At 38.7% G+C, this 17,104-nt stretch overlaps 1 protein-coding gene across 3 annotated transcripts; it reads left to right on the forward strand.

Moving 5' to 3' along the window:
• Positions 1–9,662: 9,662 nt before the first annotated feature.
• On the forward strand, positions 9,663–14,249 carry LOC108060453 (uncharacterized). 3 transcript variants are annotated; one of them, XM_070213703.1, is made up of 5 exons: positions 9,667–9,814; positions 9,872–10,497; positions 10,553–10,713; positions 13,495–13,667; positions 13,725–14,249. In XM_070213703.1, the coding sequence occupies exons 2-5, from the start codon at positions 10,320–10,322 to the stop codon at positions 14,143–14,145; spliced, it is 933 nt and encodes a 310-aa protein (XP_070069804.1). In that variant the 5' UTR covers positions 9,667–9,814; positions 9,872–10,319; the 3' UTR covers positions 14,146–14,249. The 3 variants fall into 3 exon arrangements, with proteins under 3 accessions (XP_017001652.2, XP_070069804.1, XP_017001654.2); XM_017146163.3 differs by lacking the exon at positions 9,872–10,497 and having other exon boundaries at positions 9,663–9,814; positions 13,725–14,248; XM_017146165.3 differs by lacking the exons at positions 9,872–10,497; positions 10,553–10,713 and having other exon boundaries at positions 9,670–9,814.
• Positions 14,250–17,104: the final 2,855 nt, after the last annotated feature.

Raw genomic sequence — 17,104 nt, forward strand, 5'->3', positions numbered from 1 at the left:
TATCTATACAAAAAACACCTTTTGACGAGGTAAAATCTAGCGTTTAATTGTTATATATATGATGGACGTTGATGCACTACGAGAAGTACAAACAAGTGGCCCAACGACACCAAGCACGTGCTTGTTACGCGCGGGGCCCTTTTGTAAATTTGGGCAAAAATGCGAGTTCGCGAGGAAGAATACATAAAACCAATAAAGACGGGACAAATAATAAAAAAAAAAAAACATGCAGTTAGGAGTGAAGCAAATGAGTTAAAATGTTAGTTTTTAATACCGGGATAGAAGTTGATGTGCAAATTAAATGATAAAGAACTTTATAGTTATTACATAGAACGCGAAAGGGCTCGTGCAGACCAAAATTTGAAAAACATCGAGGTAAATTAAGAGGTTGATAATTACGTGTTAGTCTAACGGGAACATTAAAAGTTAGGCGGCTAACAAGTTCTACAGAATCAATATCACCTCTTATAAGATTATGCATAAAAATGGTACCCAGCATTTTTCTACGATTTGCAAGTGTGGGCAGATTAAGCAATAATAATCTACTCTGGTAGGAAGGTAGCCTTACGTTTTGATCCCAGTTCAAACTACGAAGGGCAAAAAGGAGAAATTTTTTTTGTACCGACTCTACACCCAGAGAAATGTGGGACTATTTTTTAGGTAACGTATGACCTAAAAAATTTAAATAGACTAAAATTTCAGATTTAGGTAATGGGTTACCTAAAAATATTAGCATGTGGACTATGTTCCTACTTTTTAGGTAAAGCTAAAGAGATTTTTATAGGCCATCGTAACCTTCAAATTGGTCCATAAGACCTAAAATTTAGGAATAATTTAAAGTCGATTATCACTCACAACTTAATACAAATATTGGTTCCTAATATTAATAAACAAATTATTCGGTTTTTTAAGTTTAATGTTAAAAAATTTTTTAGACTTTTCTTAAAGCTAGTGATGGAAAAGTTTCAATATATAAAATCAATACCTACGTGGACTATTTTCCTACTTTTAAGGTAATAGTGCCCTATTCTAAAAATAGAATTCGCCTGAGCCCCTTGAAGCAGGCTTTGGTTTTGCCGCAGGGCCTTTAAGTAGTTCCGTAGACCAGAGGCTAGCCTATTGGACTCTCGCGCAGAAGACCCGGGATCGATTCCCACCGAGGACAAAATAAAGTGATTGTTTTTTCAGAAAGATAAAATATTTGCTTTTCCGAATAATACAATATAAGCAATTAAAATAATCAAATATGTTACTATCAATAGTAAAAATCCTAGCTTTTTTTTTAAATACCTAATATTTAGGTAATTCTGACCTAAAAATCTAGTCCACTAGCCATTTTTTTAGGTAACCATTACCAGAAATAAATTCAAGACTGCGTACAAAATATAGTCCACATGGACAACATTTTAGGTAATGCATGGCCTTGGCGCGTTTTTCTGGCCATATTTCCTAAAATTTTAGGTAATTAGGCCCCTTTTTAGTCCATTTTGTTTTCTGGGTGTATACGGTCAATGTGGACTTGGTATTGTGGGCTCCAAACCGAAGAACAATATTCCAATATAGGACGGACAAGGGAGGTAAATAATAATTTGGTTATATAAGGGTCATCAAATTCTTTTGACCAACGCTTTATAAACCCAAGAACACTCATAGCCTTATTGACTGTCGACATTATGTGGCAGTCAAATTTAAGCTTCGGGTCCAGAAGAACGCCTAAGTCATTTACTGAATATATACGGTCAAGTGGCAAATTCTGAAGCGAATAACTTATAAAGGTTGGGGTAACCCTATAAAAGGTCATTACGTTGCATTTTAGGCAGTTCAAATTTAAGAGGTTATACTCACACCATACTTGAAAATGATCAATGTCTGATTGTAAGCCAAAACCAGACTCTATATTATTATAAGTCAAACAAAGCTTAACATCATCAGCATACATTAGTACACGAGAATGTGTTACAATAGAGGGAAGATCGTTAATAAACAAAGTAAACAGCAAAGGGCCCAAATGACTACCCTGAGGTACTCCAGATGTCACATGGATCGTTTTTGAAACAGCGTTCTTAAATATAACCCTCTGAGTCCTCCCATTCAAATAGCTTGAAATCCAAGTTAATAGATTACATGGAAAGCCAAGCAAATCTAATTTGAATAAAAGAAGAGAGTGGTTAACAGAGTCAAAGGCTTTACTGAAATCTGTATATACAACGTCAGTCTGCATTTTATTGTTAAATCCATTTATTACAATTGATGACAATTCAAGTAGGTTGGTGGTAGTCGATCTTCGCTTAACAAAACCGTGCTGACACGGTGATATTAGCGAGGAACATAAATGTTGCAAATGAGAAGTGATAATACGTTCAAAGGCTTTTGGAATAGCCGACAATTTAGAAATACCTCTATAATTCTGGGCATCCGCCTTCGCACCCTTTTTGTGAAGTGGAATAATAAAAGAATCCTTCCAGATAGTTGGAAAAACTGATGATGAAATAGACAATTGAAAAAGTTTAAGAATAGGTTTGCAGATGGTTGATGCACAAAACTTAAGCACACACCCAGGAAGTCCATCAGGACCGGGAGAATAAGTTGGCGTTGTTGATGTTAAATTTCTTAAGAGAGAACTTTCGGTAATTATAGGGGAAAAAATACAATTTGCCCTATTTAAGGGATTACGGTAATTTGATTCTGTCCATGAAGAAGAGCTATAAGTAGTTTGGAAAAAGTCAGAGAATAAATCAGCAATTTCAGAGTCAGTCGATGCCTCCATTGAGTTAAATCGAACCGATGAAGGCAAAGCTGATGACTTTCGCTTTGCGTTGACAAAGTTATAAAACTGCTTCGGGTCATTTGAAAATTCAAATTTACAGCGATCTAAATACATAGAATAGCAATGACTGTTAAGAACGTTAAAATCAGATCGAGCCACCACATATTTCGAAAAATCGGATGGCCTACCCGATTTTTTATACTTTTTATAAGTGTTTGATTTAAGATTTTTAAGTCGTTGAAGCGCATTTGTAAACCAAGGGGGCCTGTTTGGCTTTGGAGGAAGCCTATCAGGAACGCATTCATTAAAAAAAGTGTTTAGAACGCTATAAAACAGTTCAGTGGCACTTTCGATGTCCATACAGTTATAAAATTCTGTCCAATTATATTGAGAAATCATTAAGTTAAGTTTACTAAAGTCACATTTACGAAAGCTTCTCATTTTAGTTGGAGAGACTAAAGGAGAGAGGGTATCAAGGTAGGGGAGGCAAATTGTCAATTCCATAGTTGGATGGTATCGGTCTTCTGGTACCACAAGAGCGTCAATTCTAGATACTGTGACTTCAGACGGATCTGAAACAAACACAAGATCTAATTGTCTATTTAATGAATTACGTATAAAGCTAACTTGCTGTAACGATAATTCTAAAAGGCCATCCACAAAGTCATGGGCGGATAAATTTTTTTTTATTTTCCCCAAACTAGCGGGTTTTTTAAAGTGGTAGAAGTAAATCACACAATTCACACGACACGCAGACAGACGAATTATTTGTTCTTATTTTAAAAATGGCCTTCAAATCTTAAAAAATATATAACTTTTGAATGGATGGATCGATTGGGATAGACAAATATTTCTAGCTTAAAATTTTACTTGTAAGGTATCCCAAAAATTGTTTTTATTTTAAAATCCAAAAACCCAAACAGCTAGTCAAGTGTACATTTTTCCGAAATTTTTTATTAATATACCGAATTAATTTATATGTACGTTTTAAAACCAAACCAAATATTAGCTTTAAAAAGTAATTGTGTATACCTAAACTTGATCTCTTAATCGAAGGCATCTTTCCTTAAAGCTGGAAAGACAGTTATAAGGATACTTTGATATCTGATTCATTCACATTTAACTTACCTATCTAGAAGCAGTTTTATGGTGCTACGTTTACAGATAAGCAGAATAAAAACAAAAATGCCGAAAAAGAGGTGAGAATCGTAGAAGAAAAGAAAAAATTTGCCGATATCATCATCAAAAAATTCAAGAACCAGCATAATTGATAAAAGGATCCAGTACACGCCCATCATGATGGACATTCGCAGAAAAATTAAATAGCTACGTTTGGAATCCGAACCGAAAATTATTCTTTGTTACCGAATTAAAATAACTTGGCCTTACGTTTGAGTATCGAAATTGAAGCAGGTCGTTGTGTTATTTTCTCGTTGCTCAAACGTCTTAAGTTCTTTCTTGACTTTCAAATTAGAATGGCAGTCAGGATAAACATGATGAAATTAAAAATGCTTAGGATAACCCAACCTAAAATAACGACTAAAGCTGGCAAGAGTCTTTTGAGAAATGTGTATTCTTCCATCTTCCAACTTTTTGAACCAGTTATGGAAGTTCTTCTCTAGCTCTTCCGGAACAATCAGTAATCTTACCCAATTTATTCCATAATGACAGTTTTTGCAATAAATAAGATAATCCTGTCGTCATAGCCACAGTGGTCCAGACAAAGCCACTGTAGACTAGAAATTTATAGCGATATTCATTGCTATTGAGCGGTTTAAAGGTTTTCCACTTGTGGAAACTAATGACAGAGAGCCAGATAATGTAAGCGAGCACAAAAGACTTAAAGCAGAGGGCTGCAAAAAAATAATTTTAAAAAATTTGAATGTTGACCAAAAATGTATTAACTTACTTACTAAGTCTGAGTTCCACCCCAAAAATCCAAAAATCCTTAGTATCAAAATTAGTTTGCCCATGACCATGCTAAATAGGCTGCTGATTATGCATTTGCCCAGTGTATTGCGGAGTTTTTTTACGCGAAGACAAACGACAATGGTCAGGAAAGAGCATGTCAATGATAGCTCTAGCCCTAAAAGAAACTAATAATTTAGGTAAACTTCACGAGATTAATAATTTGATAGCATAATTATAATTAGAGCAACTGTACCGAAAACTCGCCAATCAAACTCCATTTAAAAGCTATGTATATCCTGCTCAGCTAAGAGACCAACTAGACTGACCCCTACGTACGCCTTTTCAATGCTTAAATAGCAAAACTTTTCTTAAGGCCCTTGTATTTTGAAATCTCCAGCAAAATAACAGTACCGATACCAGTCCTCCCAAAGGGCATAGTTGATCGTCGGCGGCTGGTTTTACATTTAGCTGTAAAAAAAATTACTCTTCAGAGACGAAACATTTTTTATGATTATAATTATATTTCGATCATTTCCATTGGGCATTTAAAGCTGAAATAGGGCCAGTTCCACCTCGCTAGTGTCAAACATTTTCTAATGGATTGTTTTCAAATTGAATTAAAAACCTAGCATGCATTAAATTAAAAAATTCTCTTGGCAGGCAGCAGCTGTTCCAACGCATTCGGATTACCATCTAGCACCAATAATGGGCCACTTTGGGCCACATCCAAATGAGGACCTGACCGCAATTGACTGCCAACTAGGCGCGTGCATAATCATTGCAATTTTGTATGATTTCCAGCCATGCCCCTTCTTCATCCCCCTTTTCGACCGCATCGCCCCCGCAACACAATCGCCCCACTTGAATGGCAAATGCCACGCAGCGACCGCAAAAAGCAACGGTCCTGTATCGACACTGGCTTTTTCCAGGTCCAAAATCCTTACTCCGCCGCCTGTAAGTATGCAATGGTTTTTGTACCTGGTACTTGGAATATGCGCGGGCGTATAACATTAATGTAAATGAAGATGCTGAGCCTACAGAAATTTATGTTCTCCGCAGGAATAAGCTTTCTATTCAGGGTTTTTAAGGTTTCGAAAAATGTATTATTATTTTGAAGTGCCGCATTTAATAAATACTTTAGATCCTCCTCCAACATAACATAATAACATAAAAACAAGAGAGAACGCTATAATCGAGTGCCTCGACTATTAGATACCCGATACTCAGCTAAACAACTTAATAGAAATATGCCTCCTTTTTTGTTTTTCGAAGCTGGAATTAGCTCCCGTTTTTTACCCAGGGAACTCCACGTGGAGGCCTTCTAAAACTTTCAATTCTGCCTAGCACATCTTCCGTCTCTCTCTAGCGCAGGTGAATGCACTTGTGAAAAACGAATACGAGCAAAAAGAGACAAAATGCGCGCCCTTTTCAAATAATTTAAAATTTGCAATAACATATTGTGAATTAGTGTGACCACAGAAAAAAAGGACAAAAAGTTCAAATTAACCATCTGAATAGATGGCGCTATTGTATATTGAATTGAGCCATCTACCCCAAGATATTGGTACTACTGGCCATGAAAGGCGGAAATGTAGGCGCTAGACAGGTTTAAGCGTTAAATGGGTTTTGCGGGCGTTAGAGTGGGCGTGGCAAACTTTTACTTGGCCAATCGATATGTATTGACGAAACAAATACATATCAGTTACAATTTTCATAATAGCTTCAAAACTGTGGGCGATAGAGAGGGCTAGTGGGCGTTAGAGGGGGCGTGGCACCTTTTTGAAATAAACTTGCGCTGCGTAGGAACTCCCAGAATCTGCATGCAAAATGCCAATCTTCTAGCTTTTATAGTTTCCGAGATCTCAGCGTTCATACGGACAGACGGACAGACAGACAGACAGACAGACAGACAGACAGACGGACAGACGGACAGACGGACATGGCTAGATCGACTCGGCTAGTGATCCTGATCAAGAATATATATACTTTATGGGGTCGGAAACGCTTCCTTCTACCTGTTACATACTTTTGCACGAATACAATATACCCTTTTACTCTACGAGTAACGGGTATAATAACTAAGAAATAATTTAAATTACCTTGCCAAATATTTTGTTTCTCGCCACGAGTGCTCTACCTATAAGGGTACTAACCGGAATACTGGGTATTTCTGGATCAGGCATTCGACCATAACATCCTTAGTCGTTGTGAAATGGAAACAGGAGCAACGAGCAACAACAGCAGCGACAACTGCAAGTGCAACGTTGGTGTTTATTAGCATGATTAACCCCGCCGCATTGCCGCACAAATTGCAAACGCATTGAATTTAGGTCAGCGGGGCGGATAATGAGGGGGGCTGATGTCGGATTGGGGGCGTGTTGGCGGTGGTTGGGTGGTGTGGAGTGTTGTGCTGGTGGGTGGGTGGCGGAAAATGTCAGAGCATCTTGTAATTTGATTTCGCCGTCATCCTGGCAATCGGCGCTGCTGTTTGTTGGCTGTTTGTGAGCTGGCCGTTGGTTATTGGCCTGACATTTTGCTGATTGCAATAGCCAACAAAAGATGGCCGCCTGAGCACCAATTTCAGTGGCTCAAAGAAATGTATACCTAGAATGTTAGAGGTACGAGCTTTGAACCTAATTAGTTTTAGATGCACTTCACAGAGAGTGGGAGAGTCACGCATACGGGCTATAAACAAAAAGCCGAAAGGCTTGTCGCACTTGGCTTGTTTCGTTTCATTTCCGGTTAACCACATCCTGCGTAATAAGCGGCACTTCCGCTCCGCAGTGGACTTAAACTGTTTTGTTTTTGGCGCTGCCATTGTTGGTCCTGCCAGGTCCTGTTTTTATTGTGAGTCAAATTTTCGTTTTAGGCAGAAGACAGGAGCTGGAACAGCACCAGGATGCTGTCACTTCCGGCCGCCTGCTAAAGGTACACAAAGAAAAATAGTTCTCTGGATATTATTGTAAATTTGTGTCTCAAAGATTTCTTATATGTATTTGTGTGTTTTCTAAACAAAATTTTAATTTTAGACGAAGTTTTGTTATACTAACATTATTTTTTTCAGATTTATTTTCTTTAAATATTACAGATGGAAAAATTGATGACCATCCATCATGATTTGTGCTTTATTTTATCTATTTATTTGAGTATTTTTCAAAGATAAAATGACTTTTAGATTCCATTTTATTTAAAATATCTATTTTACAGATATATCTAATTGTAATAATAAAGATGGAAAAATTTATGATATTTTCTCCCGCTGTGCATGAATTCGGTCTTAAAAGTTTCTGAGCTTTGTATTTGAATGGCACGTTTGTGGGCTCTTCTTTTCAGCCCCCTGCGTGCCATGCAAAAGGAGAAGCGATGCCGCAAAACTTGAGCTGCATTTTTATTTGCAATTCACTCGATGGCCTGCCAGCAGCCATTGTTGCTGTAATTGCCTGTGTAGGACATGGCACTTGGCTAGCCAAAATGAAAGGGCCACGCCTCCGGCAGCAGTGCGTTTGTTTGTTTGCCGAGAGCAACAACTAGCCCAGTTAAATGCATTCAACTTCATTTGGCAGTTCCAGGTCCCGAGTACTACACAGCAGTCTAATTGTTGTCATAATTAACCTCCCCCATCGGAGCAGTCGATGCTGAACTGCTAGTGGCCCCCTCTCATTAACATTTCGCACATCGCCCACGATTTTCGAGAGCAGCCAAAACACTTAAATAATGCGCCATTTCAGTGTAATTGCGTTGCAAGTTTGCGGCAACAATGTGGCGTGCTCCAGGACGCCGGCCGGAAGTGCAGGGGCACTTGAGATGCACCCAGCGCTCCGTGCCACCTGCCAGCCCCCACGTGGTATTATAATAGACCCACTACCCAAACATATGTTGCACAATCATTTTATTTGCACGAATTAAGCGGCTCTCGTCGGAAAAGGGCACCGTGGCCAAATAACGGGTGAAAATAGTTTTTACCGACTCTACGTTTATTAAATATCATAATTTGTAATCATCACTATTGACTGGATTACACGTAGTGACGAATCAAGGAGAATACTATACCTACATTAGGGTGGGTCGATTTGGGAACCCAAAAATCATAAAGGGGGAACGTAATCTTTAAAGGATTCTAAGCCATATTGGCGAACATAGATATGGTCTAAAATGATGTTTGACCCCCCCAAACGCGAATGAAAAATACTGCTTTTTTGAGAAAAATATCATAGTAGTCGGCACAGATATATTACTGAATATCAATTTCAAATTTTTATTTCAAGGTCGACATGGAGTATAGGTAAATTGTAGTTAAAGTAGTTTAAAAACAAACAAACACAACAACAACAAAGAAATTTTGCACACTCTTTAAATTCTTAAATTCGCAAAAAGTTTCAAAAGAATTGAAAAAAAATTAAGAGAAAAATTGAGCAGGGGAAATGTAAATGTCCTGTAATTAACTGATCCGTATTTCAAGTACCCACTTGTCAGTGGTATAAAAATAACTTTCATCTTTCGAAGACATAAATTCAACCACTGTCTCCATCCGGTTGGATGTCTGCCTGGGATTCTCCTGCGGTTGCAATGCGGTTGTGCATTTGTGCGTGCTGCCGCTGCTGCATTAGCATTCATGTGCGTGTGTGCCATCCGGCAGGTGGAAAAGTGGGAAATTGGAAATGTGGCTGAGGACCAAAAGGTCCTGGCCAAAAAACCCCAAGCCAAGCCAACTGGTGGCTGCAGCTGACGCTGATGACAACGTCGGGGTTAACTGGCATTAATGGCACTCAGTCATTCTGTCGCTTCAGCCAGCCCAGGAAGCCGCCGGCGAAACCGCTCGGAAAATTGTTGGAAATTGTCTGACTTTCAGACCTTGCGTGTGCATATCCTATGGATATGAGCTTCCTTGAACTTTTCCTGTTTGAAACATTCCTCCTGCATTTATCTCAATGTTTGGTCAGGTATTTCGGAAATATTTTGAAACTATTGCCAGCACAAATACGTCAGGAAAAGCACTTGATTCTCTACTCCGATCAGTTGTCGACGACGTTTCAGTCTACCAAATTGAGTTTGCTGTACAGCCGATTTGTGACAAAATTTTAATTGTTTTCCAATAGTATCTTAGTTTATTACTTTAAGCTTTGTTCTCGATGGAGGGTGAGTGTAAATAGACTTTGCGATTACAAAAACATTTAATAAAAAATAATTTGTTAGGCCTGAAACCCAAAAATCCTTTGCTAAGGGCTTTCAATTAACTATTCTATACTGTTCGAACCTTAAATGTTTTCCGAAAGCCAGCACGCACCGCAAAACAATTTTCACCCGCCTTTGTTATCGACACCAATGACAAACCACTTTATGCCCCATTTCCTCTTCCCCTTGAAGCTATTAGAACCGAACAAAATTGGCCCAACTGGGTCAAAGTTCAGGGAGTCAGTCAGCCCAAAACAACGGCGAAATACATAGAATAGCGAAATAGAAACATTGAAAAAATATGAAGCTAGGAAAGTCGTCTAGACGTGTGCCAAATGAAATCAAACATCGCGTATACTGATTCCGCGGCGAACCGTCGACGGTTTAGACATATTGATTTTATATCATCATCGATGGGGGGATATACTCTATATACTCGAAATCCATTAAGCACTCCGTGCGTGCTGCGATGCGTGTGCTGCCGTGGCTGTCACGGTTCGACAGTCCGCCAATTTCGGTACAACCTCCAGTCTTTCGCGGACTTTCATCCAAGATGCGTGCCCAAAGGCTAAATGCCCAGGAGCGCGAAAAACTGCGTCGCCAGCGCTCCGAAACGAGACTCGTTGTGGCCCGATGCAATGATCTAGGTGGACATCTTCGAGTTTAAAGTGTCACTAATCCGACAGGACGTCCTTCTTGCAGGTTTCGAGTATGTGGTCAATCCTCCAGTTTGGCCGACGGTCGGCTTCCTCAGGAAAATCCGCAGGGACTCGAGCGGAACTTTCTGTCGGGATAGCTATACCAAAAAACTTCCGGCGGTCGCCCCTAATGCGTACGACGTAGCTAAACCAATTGGATTTAAGGTAAGGCCCTTTGAATGTTATTGAAAAGTTAAGGCTTTTTAATCATGTCATCGAAATTCTGTCACAGTGACAGTTTTTTGGAAACAAATTGTATTTGAAAGATACCAATAATTTATTTTTTGCTTAAGATATCGACATTGCCGGCTGTCGTTTGTCTATCGACACTTTGTTTCTTACTGTCCATTTCGAATTCTGGTGGGGAAAAATAAATATTACTCGAAAATCGTTCAATCATATGAAAAGGACTTACCTTTCTATAAGAAGTCTAAAAGTAGTGCGCTTAAGAATAAGGAGCACAAAAATGATAATACCAAAACCCGAGTGGAAGCATTTGATGGCAAACATGACGGGATGGCAAAATCCTCGAAGCTGTGCGAAGTGGGAAAATATGTTCAGGATCCAAGAAAGACCCATTACGGTAGAGAGTCGCAGAAATTTGATGTAACTGTAATCGGGTATCTAATTATGAATGTCCGTTTACGTTCCCAACATGCGCGGATCCGCGGGGGGTGATATGGGTGATACACAACAGAAAAATTGTTTTGAAATCACCACACTACAAAATCCTAGATCCGCCACTGGTTCCCAAATTTTAATATAAATTGAGCTTACGTCTGAATGTCGAATTCCAGGCAGGTGGGCGTTTTCTCCTCCGTTTGCTTAAACTTCTTTACCTGGCTTTTTACTTTCCAAATATAAATGACCGTCAGGATGAACATACTAATATTATAAATGCCCAAGATCAGTAGCGGACCATAGAAGTAGATCCAGGCTGACCAAATGTCAACTAAAAAAGAAGATTAGAATTTGTGTATTGTGTCAGCTATAGCTTCAAAGATTCAAACCCACTTCTCACCCAGCACCCGGTAAATCCAACTAAGGGCATCCCATTGAATGTACGGGGATCATTATCCCAAAATTGATTAATCAAAAAGATTACTCCAGTCGGGATTAAAGTAATTCCCCAAACTAAGCCGCTGTAGGCCATGAAGCAGTGACGGCCATCATGACTGTTAATCGACCTTATTTTTTTCCATATATAATGGCTAATGGTACATTTCCAGAGATTATAGGCCATGTGAAAGAAGTAGAAACTATAACCTGTAATTGATCTTGAAAATGTTAGAGAGTCTTAAAACTATTTAATAAAAAATGAAGACAATTGTCCAAAAAAAATTCACATAAATTTGTTATGTTGTACTTTATAGTCGATCTAAAAATATAATTGCTCACTAAGAGTGAAATTATAGTCGATCTAAAAATATAATTGCTCACTAAGAGTGAAATTTAAAACTTGATCTGAGTACATTTGGATGTACTTAAGAACATTTTGTTCAAAGCAAACATAAATGCGAAATTTAGGAATGTGAAACTGTACTCAGTGTATGGTTTTGAATTACTCCACTACATTTTAACTACTAACCTGCTAGAGAGCAAATATTATCCAATAAAATCATTGGAATCAGTAGCCAAATAAGGTTATGCATAAAAATACTGAAAAGGCCACATATAATTAACTTGCCGAAGGTATTACGGAGCTTCGTGACGTAGAGGTAAACTGCTATAGTGAGAATGTAGCATACCAATGATAATATTTTAAGTACTAGAAGAAGAAATTATGTTAAAAAATGTAATGGTTAATACTGTAGAAAAGGAACCGGCCTTACTATCAGTGATCCTTGACTTCGATATCTTTGGGAAAGTATGGCGAACAATCTTTATTAATTTTGGAAAGTCCGCACTTAGTTGATAAGGATAGAAACAATAATAGTGGTTTCCGATGGTAACGTTATTGTATTGTAGAAGTATGGTTCCGTTCTTAAAAGTTTAAATTAGATAGTGAAACATATGTCAAATCGATGGGCAAACCTTGAATATTGTATACTCGTCTTCCCTTAGGCTGAGTAACTCGTCGCCAATTCGAAACTTTTCCCTTATCACAGTGCTATCGTTTAGAAAATATCGAGCCAGCTTCGTCGATCCGTCATCGAGGGTCAAATTTAAATATATTTGATAATTGGCAAACATTGGTTTAGAATTATCAGTACACTTATTATCGGACAACATATTCTTGCTGGGGCAACAAATTCGTACACAAAGCCTTACTTCATCATCACATTTGCGCGAATTATTTTGTTTTCTATAGTTTGAAGTACGCGCTGAATTATCGTGGTAACTTTCGAGAATTTCTGCTTCTGATTTTATTATGATTAGAATCAAAAGGGTTCCGAGCAATGGAAAAATCATTTTCGCCTAAAGAACCTGTCATCTGAACAACCGAAACCGACTGACCCATGATGTAGGTGGTTGATTGATTTTATAGCTTTCGCCCAAAACCCAGCTCGTACTCAAACGAGTATGTTCCCTAGAGAACAGAGTCCACCGCAAAGGGGGAGTTTATAAGGCAAAGTGATGGTTGGGAATGATATAATTTCAAACATTCAGCAACGACCAAATTCCGATAATAATTTCATAAAAATGTGATTGGAATTTGTTTAAAAGGGCAACCTATTGTACACAAACTAGCCCATCTGTAATTTTAGGAATGAGAAAAGGACCACTCACTAAGAAAATACGAATGCTTTATATAATCTTTATAACAATCTTTATGTACGAAAAAAAGTTGTTTGTCGCTATCGCTAGGAAATTCCCAAAAAAACGGGAATTTTTTCTTGATAAATATACAACTAATCAAAATGTTTTCGTATTCCCAAAAATTAAATAACTGCCAAATATCTAACTTAATTTTGTTTTGTAAACTTTTTAATGATCTTTTTACAGTACCCATCAAAAGCTGGATTTTCAGCCTTGGCAAACAAAATGCCACGCCTACCGCCCTATCGAGAAATGGGCTATCCACCTATTGGTTCCTATACTACCGACTTTCCAGGAACCCAGTACTACTTTACTTTTAACAAGCAGATTGTGCGCGAGCAAAAATGGGTTACTCCCGGGTAAATAATTTTCGATAATTAATATTTTAAAGTGATATATTTTATCTTATTTTCCAGGCCCTCCACCTACACGCACCACCTCAAATATCCGGATTGGGATGTTGAGACAGCATTTGGATGCAGGCGCATCATCTGGCCAGCGGTGGCGGTGTTCTGCAGCCCCCAAAACAACGCCAAGTGCTCGGTGTGCGGCGAGAAGCCGGTGGGTGACTACTTCCACAACTTTAGCAGCGATGCGGACATGTGTCGAAAGTGCATGCACGTCGAGGTGGCAGCGATCAAGAAGTGCAACCTGCAGGTTACGGAACGGTACAGTCGTCAACAGAAGATTAAGCAGTTTGTGCCCGCCCGCTATTGCGGATTTTTCCACAATCACGATGGCACCACGGCCACTATTGAGCGGGAATCACGAAAGGTGTTGCGCCAAAAGATCCGTGTGGAAAATTACCTGTATTGTCTCAATGCTAAGATAGAGTAGTTGCTGCAATTTCAGCAAGAAAACCACAGCTCCCCTTTTGGATATCTTTATCACATTTTTAAAATATTGAGGAACTTTCTTTAAAATGGATTTTATCTTAAAATTTTTAAAATAAATAGAAAAGTAAATTGAAATGGCTTTTAAAATTTCTGACATATTATTTTCTTTTAACTTCTTTTATTTAATAAAAATTCAGTTTAAAAAATTATTTTAATATAATCTTATAATAAATCTAAAGATGTTTGAAAACAAGTGGTTGTTTTTTCGAAATGAATATTTTATATAACTTTACAAACTTCATATAGCATCATCGGCTTTGTGAACAAAAAAAACCGTGTTTATAACTAGAAAAACGTTATCTTTGTTTAGGAATTTAATTTCTAGAACAATATTCTTTGTTTTCCTCAAAGCGGAAGCTTGAATTGACTATATGAGCATTTTAATCGCATTTCCGCCATTCGGTTTCCTCTTCCTTCTGCGTATCCCCACTTCCGGTCGAGCAGGAGGATTTAGCAACCCACACGTGTCCAGTAGCCAAAGTCAGAAACAGGAACAGTGGCATAGACAGCACCGTCCTTGGGCACAGTGCAACAATGGCTACTGGCCATTGGCAGCCATTACGAACATTATGGCATGGGGACGCCATGGCCCTGTCAATGCAAAATGGGATTTCACAGTTTGCTTGTTTTGCATTTGGCCAGCAGCAAACTGGCCACGCCTCGAGCTAAGAGTGGGTTTTGGCCAACTTTTGGTCATTCCGTACACGCGTGAAATTCCGAATGCGAGTCAGGCGCTCTTTCACCTGGAAAGGGTCGAATAGCAGGCTGTTGCAGCAGAGAAAGTTTCAAAAGTGGTCCTCTCACATTACCATCACACTTCCTGGCACACGATTTAAGCCCACATATCAACTTCAATTTAAAACGCACAAGGCAGCTTTCACAGATTGTTTAAATGGAAATTGATATCAACAGGCGCAAGTTGCTGTTATTTTTGCAGAGTTAAAAAATACATTTATCTACTAAACTAATGACTTGAAAAATTAATTAGAAACCAGTTTCATAACATATTGAAAGGCAATATATTTCTTAAACTTTAGTTCTTGAGGCACCTTGATTGAGCTATCAAATATTCTATTGGAATGAAACGAGTTATTGTTGCTGCACCACCCCCAAAATCAATTGTTTAATAAAAGCAAGGAGTTCATTGTAAGGTAAGCGTTATTTATTGACAAAAGTTCAGACAGATGATGAATTGCATTGAAACCATCTTCTCATCAGTTTTTCCGCAAAGTTCGAAGTTTGGCAGAAGAGAATATTTTCTATTTCATGTCCTGGAAAACCAGCAAACGTAGATCGATTGCCAAACAAAAAAGAACAGCCACTGTGATATAAATTGTGAGAGTTTCGAACTACATCATCAGCAACCGTTCCCTTCTTTTTGAACAATTTTCAATTTTCAGTTTTCACATTCAGTTGACACAAATGCATGCCACAGATGACAAATCGTTGGAATTGGCCGTGCAACCAAAAAGAACAGCCACTGTGATATAGGAGTTTTCAATAATATATCAGCAGCAGAAGTTCCCTGGGGTTAAAAACGGAATGGGTGTTTGTCAGATAAACTAAAACTACTGGTGTTGGGCACTTTAGGTACAAAAAGAACAGCCACTGTGATATAGATATAGTTTAGTAACTTACAGCACAGCAACTATTCCCTCTACTTTAAAGGCTATGTTTCACTTTGTTAATAGTATATCCCTTGATGGTTTTTGGGCTTAAGACATGCGTTATAAAGGAAAATCACTGTGATATGTAACGGAACAACGCATATCACAACGATCGTTCCTTTTAGCGAATGGCCCGAGTTATGCTGGGATCACTCAACTTAATTCACTGGCTTGTAGTGCTGCAAATGCCACAACGAACTTCAATGGTTGTCTAGCTTTATGATCAGAAGAGTCACCTAAGGCTGGACGACCAAAGAAACTAATTGCAACCCAGTTAGATTGCCTACATTCACATTAACTTTAACTTAAACTTCACTTAGCATGTTGAATATTTTAAAATTATAGCACGAGTGTTCGGTCTAGTCACTTCGATTACCATCAGTTTGAAAAAGAGACCATACCGACATTCGCCATTCAATTTTAAAACTGGAGAGCCTGGTATCACTTACTTTGAGATTATTTCTTTGGTTGCTTGTGGCCAGGCTCTTGAGACACACTTTGCCCAGTGATGAGATGTAGAATCATAACTGCACAAGATGCATCCCAAGATCGAGACCTTTGCTTGGTTCACAATAAGCTGGTCGTCTTTTTGAGATTATAGGACAAACTTTACCCAGTGCTGCTAGGAAATTGGCAAAACCGAACAAGGTTTGTCGTATAATTACTGTTCCGAACTGATTTACTTTATTTCACTGCTGGATCCTTACACTCTGAGGATGCGTTGGTAACTGATGATCTTACTGCCGGCGGCCGGATCTTTTATACCCATTTTCATGGGCTGTAATCCCTTACCTGTGGGTGGCGGGCGTTTTTACCTGCAAGGGTCGGGGTGGTTCCGCGAATTCGCGTCCCGGATCGCGGCGACCTTCGTGAAAATTTTGCAACTTAATCCGTGGCCATAAACGGATTAATGCTACTGGGTTTCTGGGAAAAACGCGCAGCTGTGTCGCGCATAATTTTCGCAGAATTGCAATTAGGTTAGGCCCACAAGGACTTGGAATCGAGGATCACCGTCGTCGGGTTAGTTTTGGTACTTAGTGCGAAGTATGTTCCCCGTGTCGTCCCACGAAATAAAGGTATCACGCAGGATCAGTCAAGAAGTTTTCACTACCTTAGATTGTCCTTGTGGTGACTGTACTTACGGTAGGGCAGCATCATCCTTGCTGTGGATCGCTCTTGAAAAACACACCTGTGAAATTTTAGCTAACCAAATTATACGATACTCTTGTTGAG

Source organism: Drosophila takahashii, chromosome 2R (genome assembly GCF_030179915.1).
Source record: "Drosophila takahashii strain IR98-3 E-12201 chromosome 2R, DtakHiC1v2, whole genome shotgun sequence".
In the NCBI taxonomy this organism is placed as follows: Eukaryota; Metazoa; Arthropoda; class Insecta; order Diptera; family Drosophilidae; genus Drosophila; species Drosophila takahashii.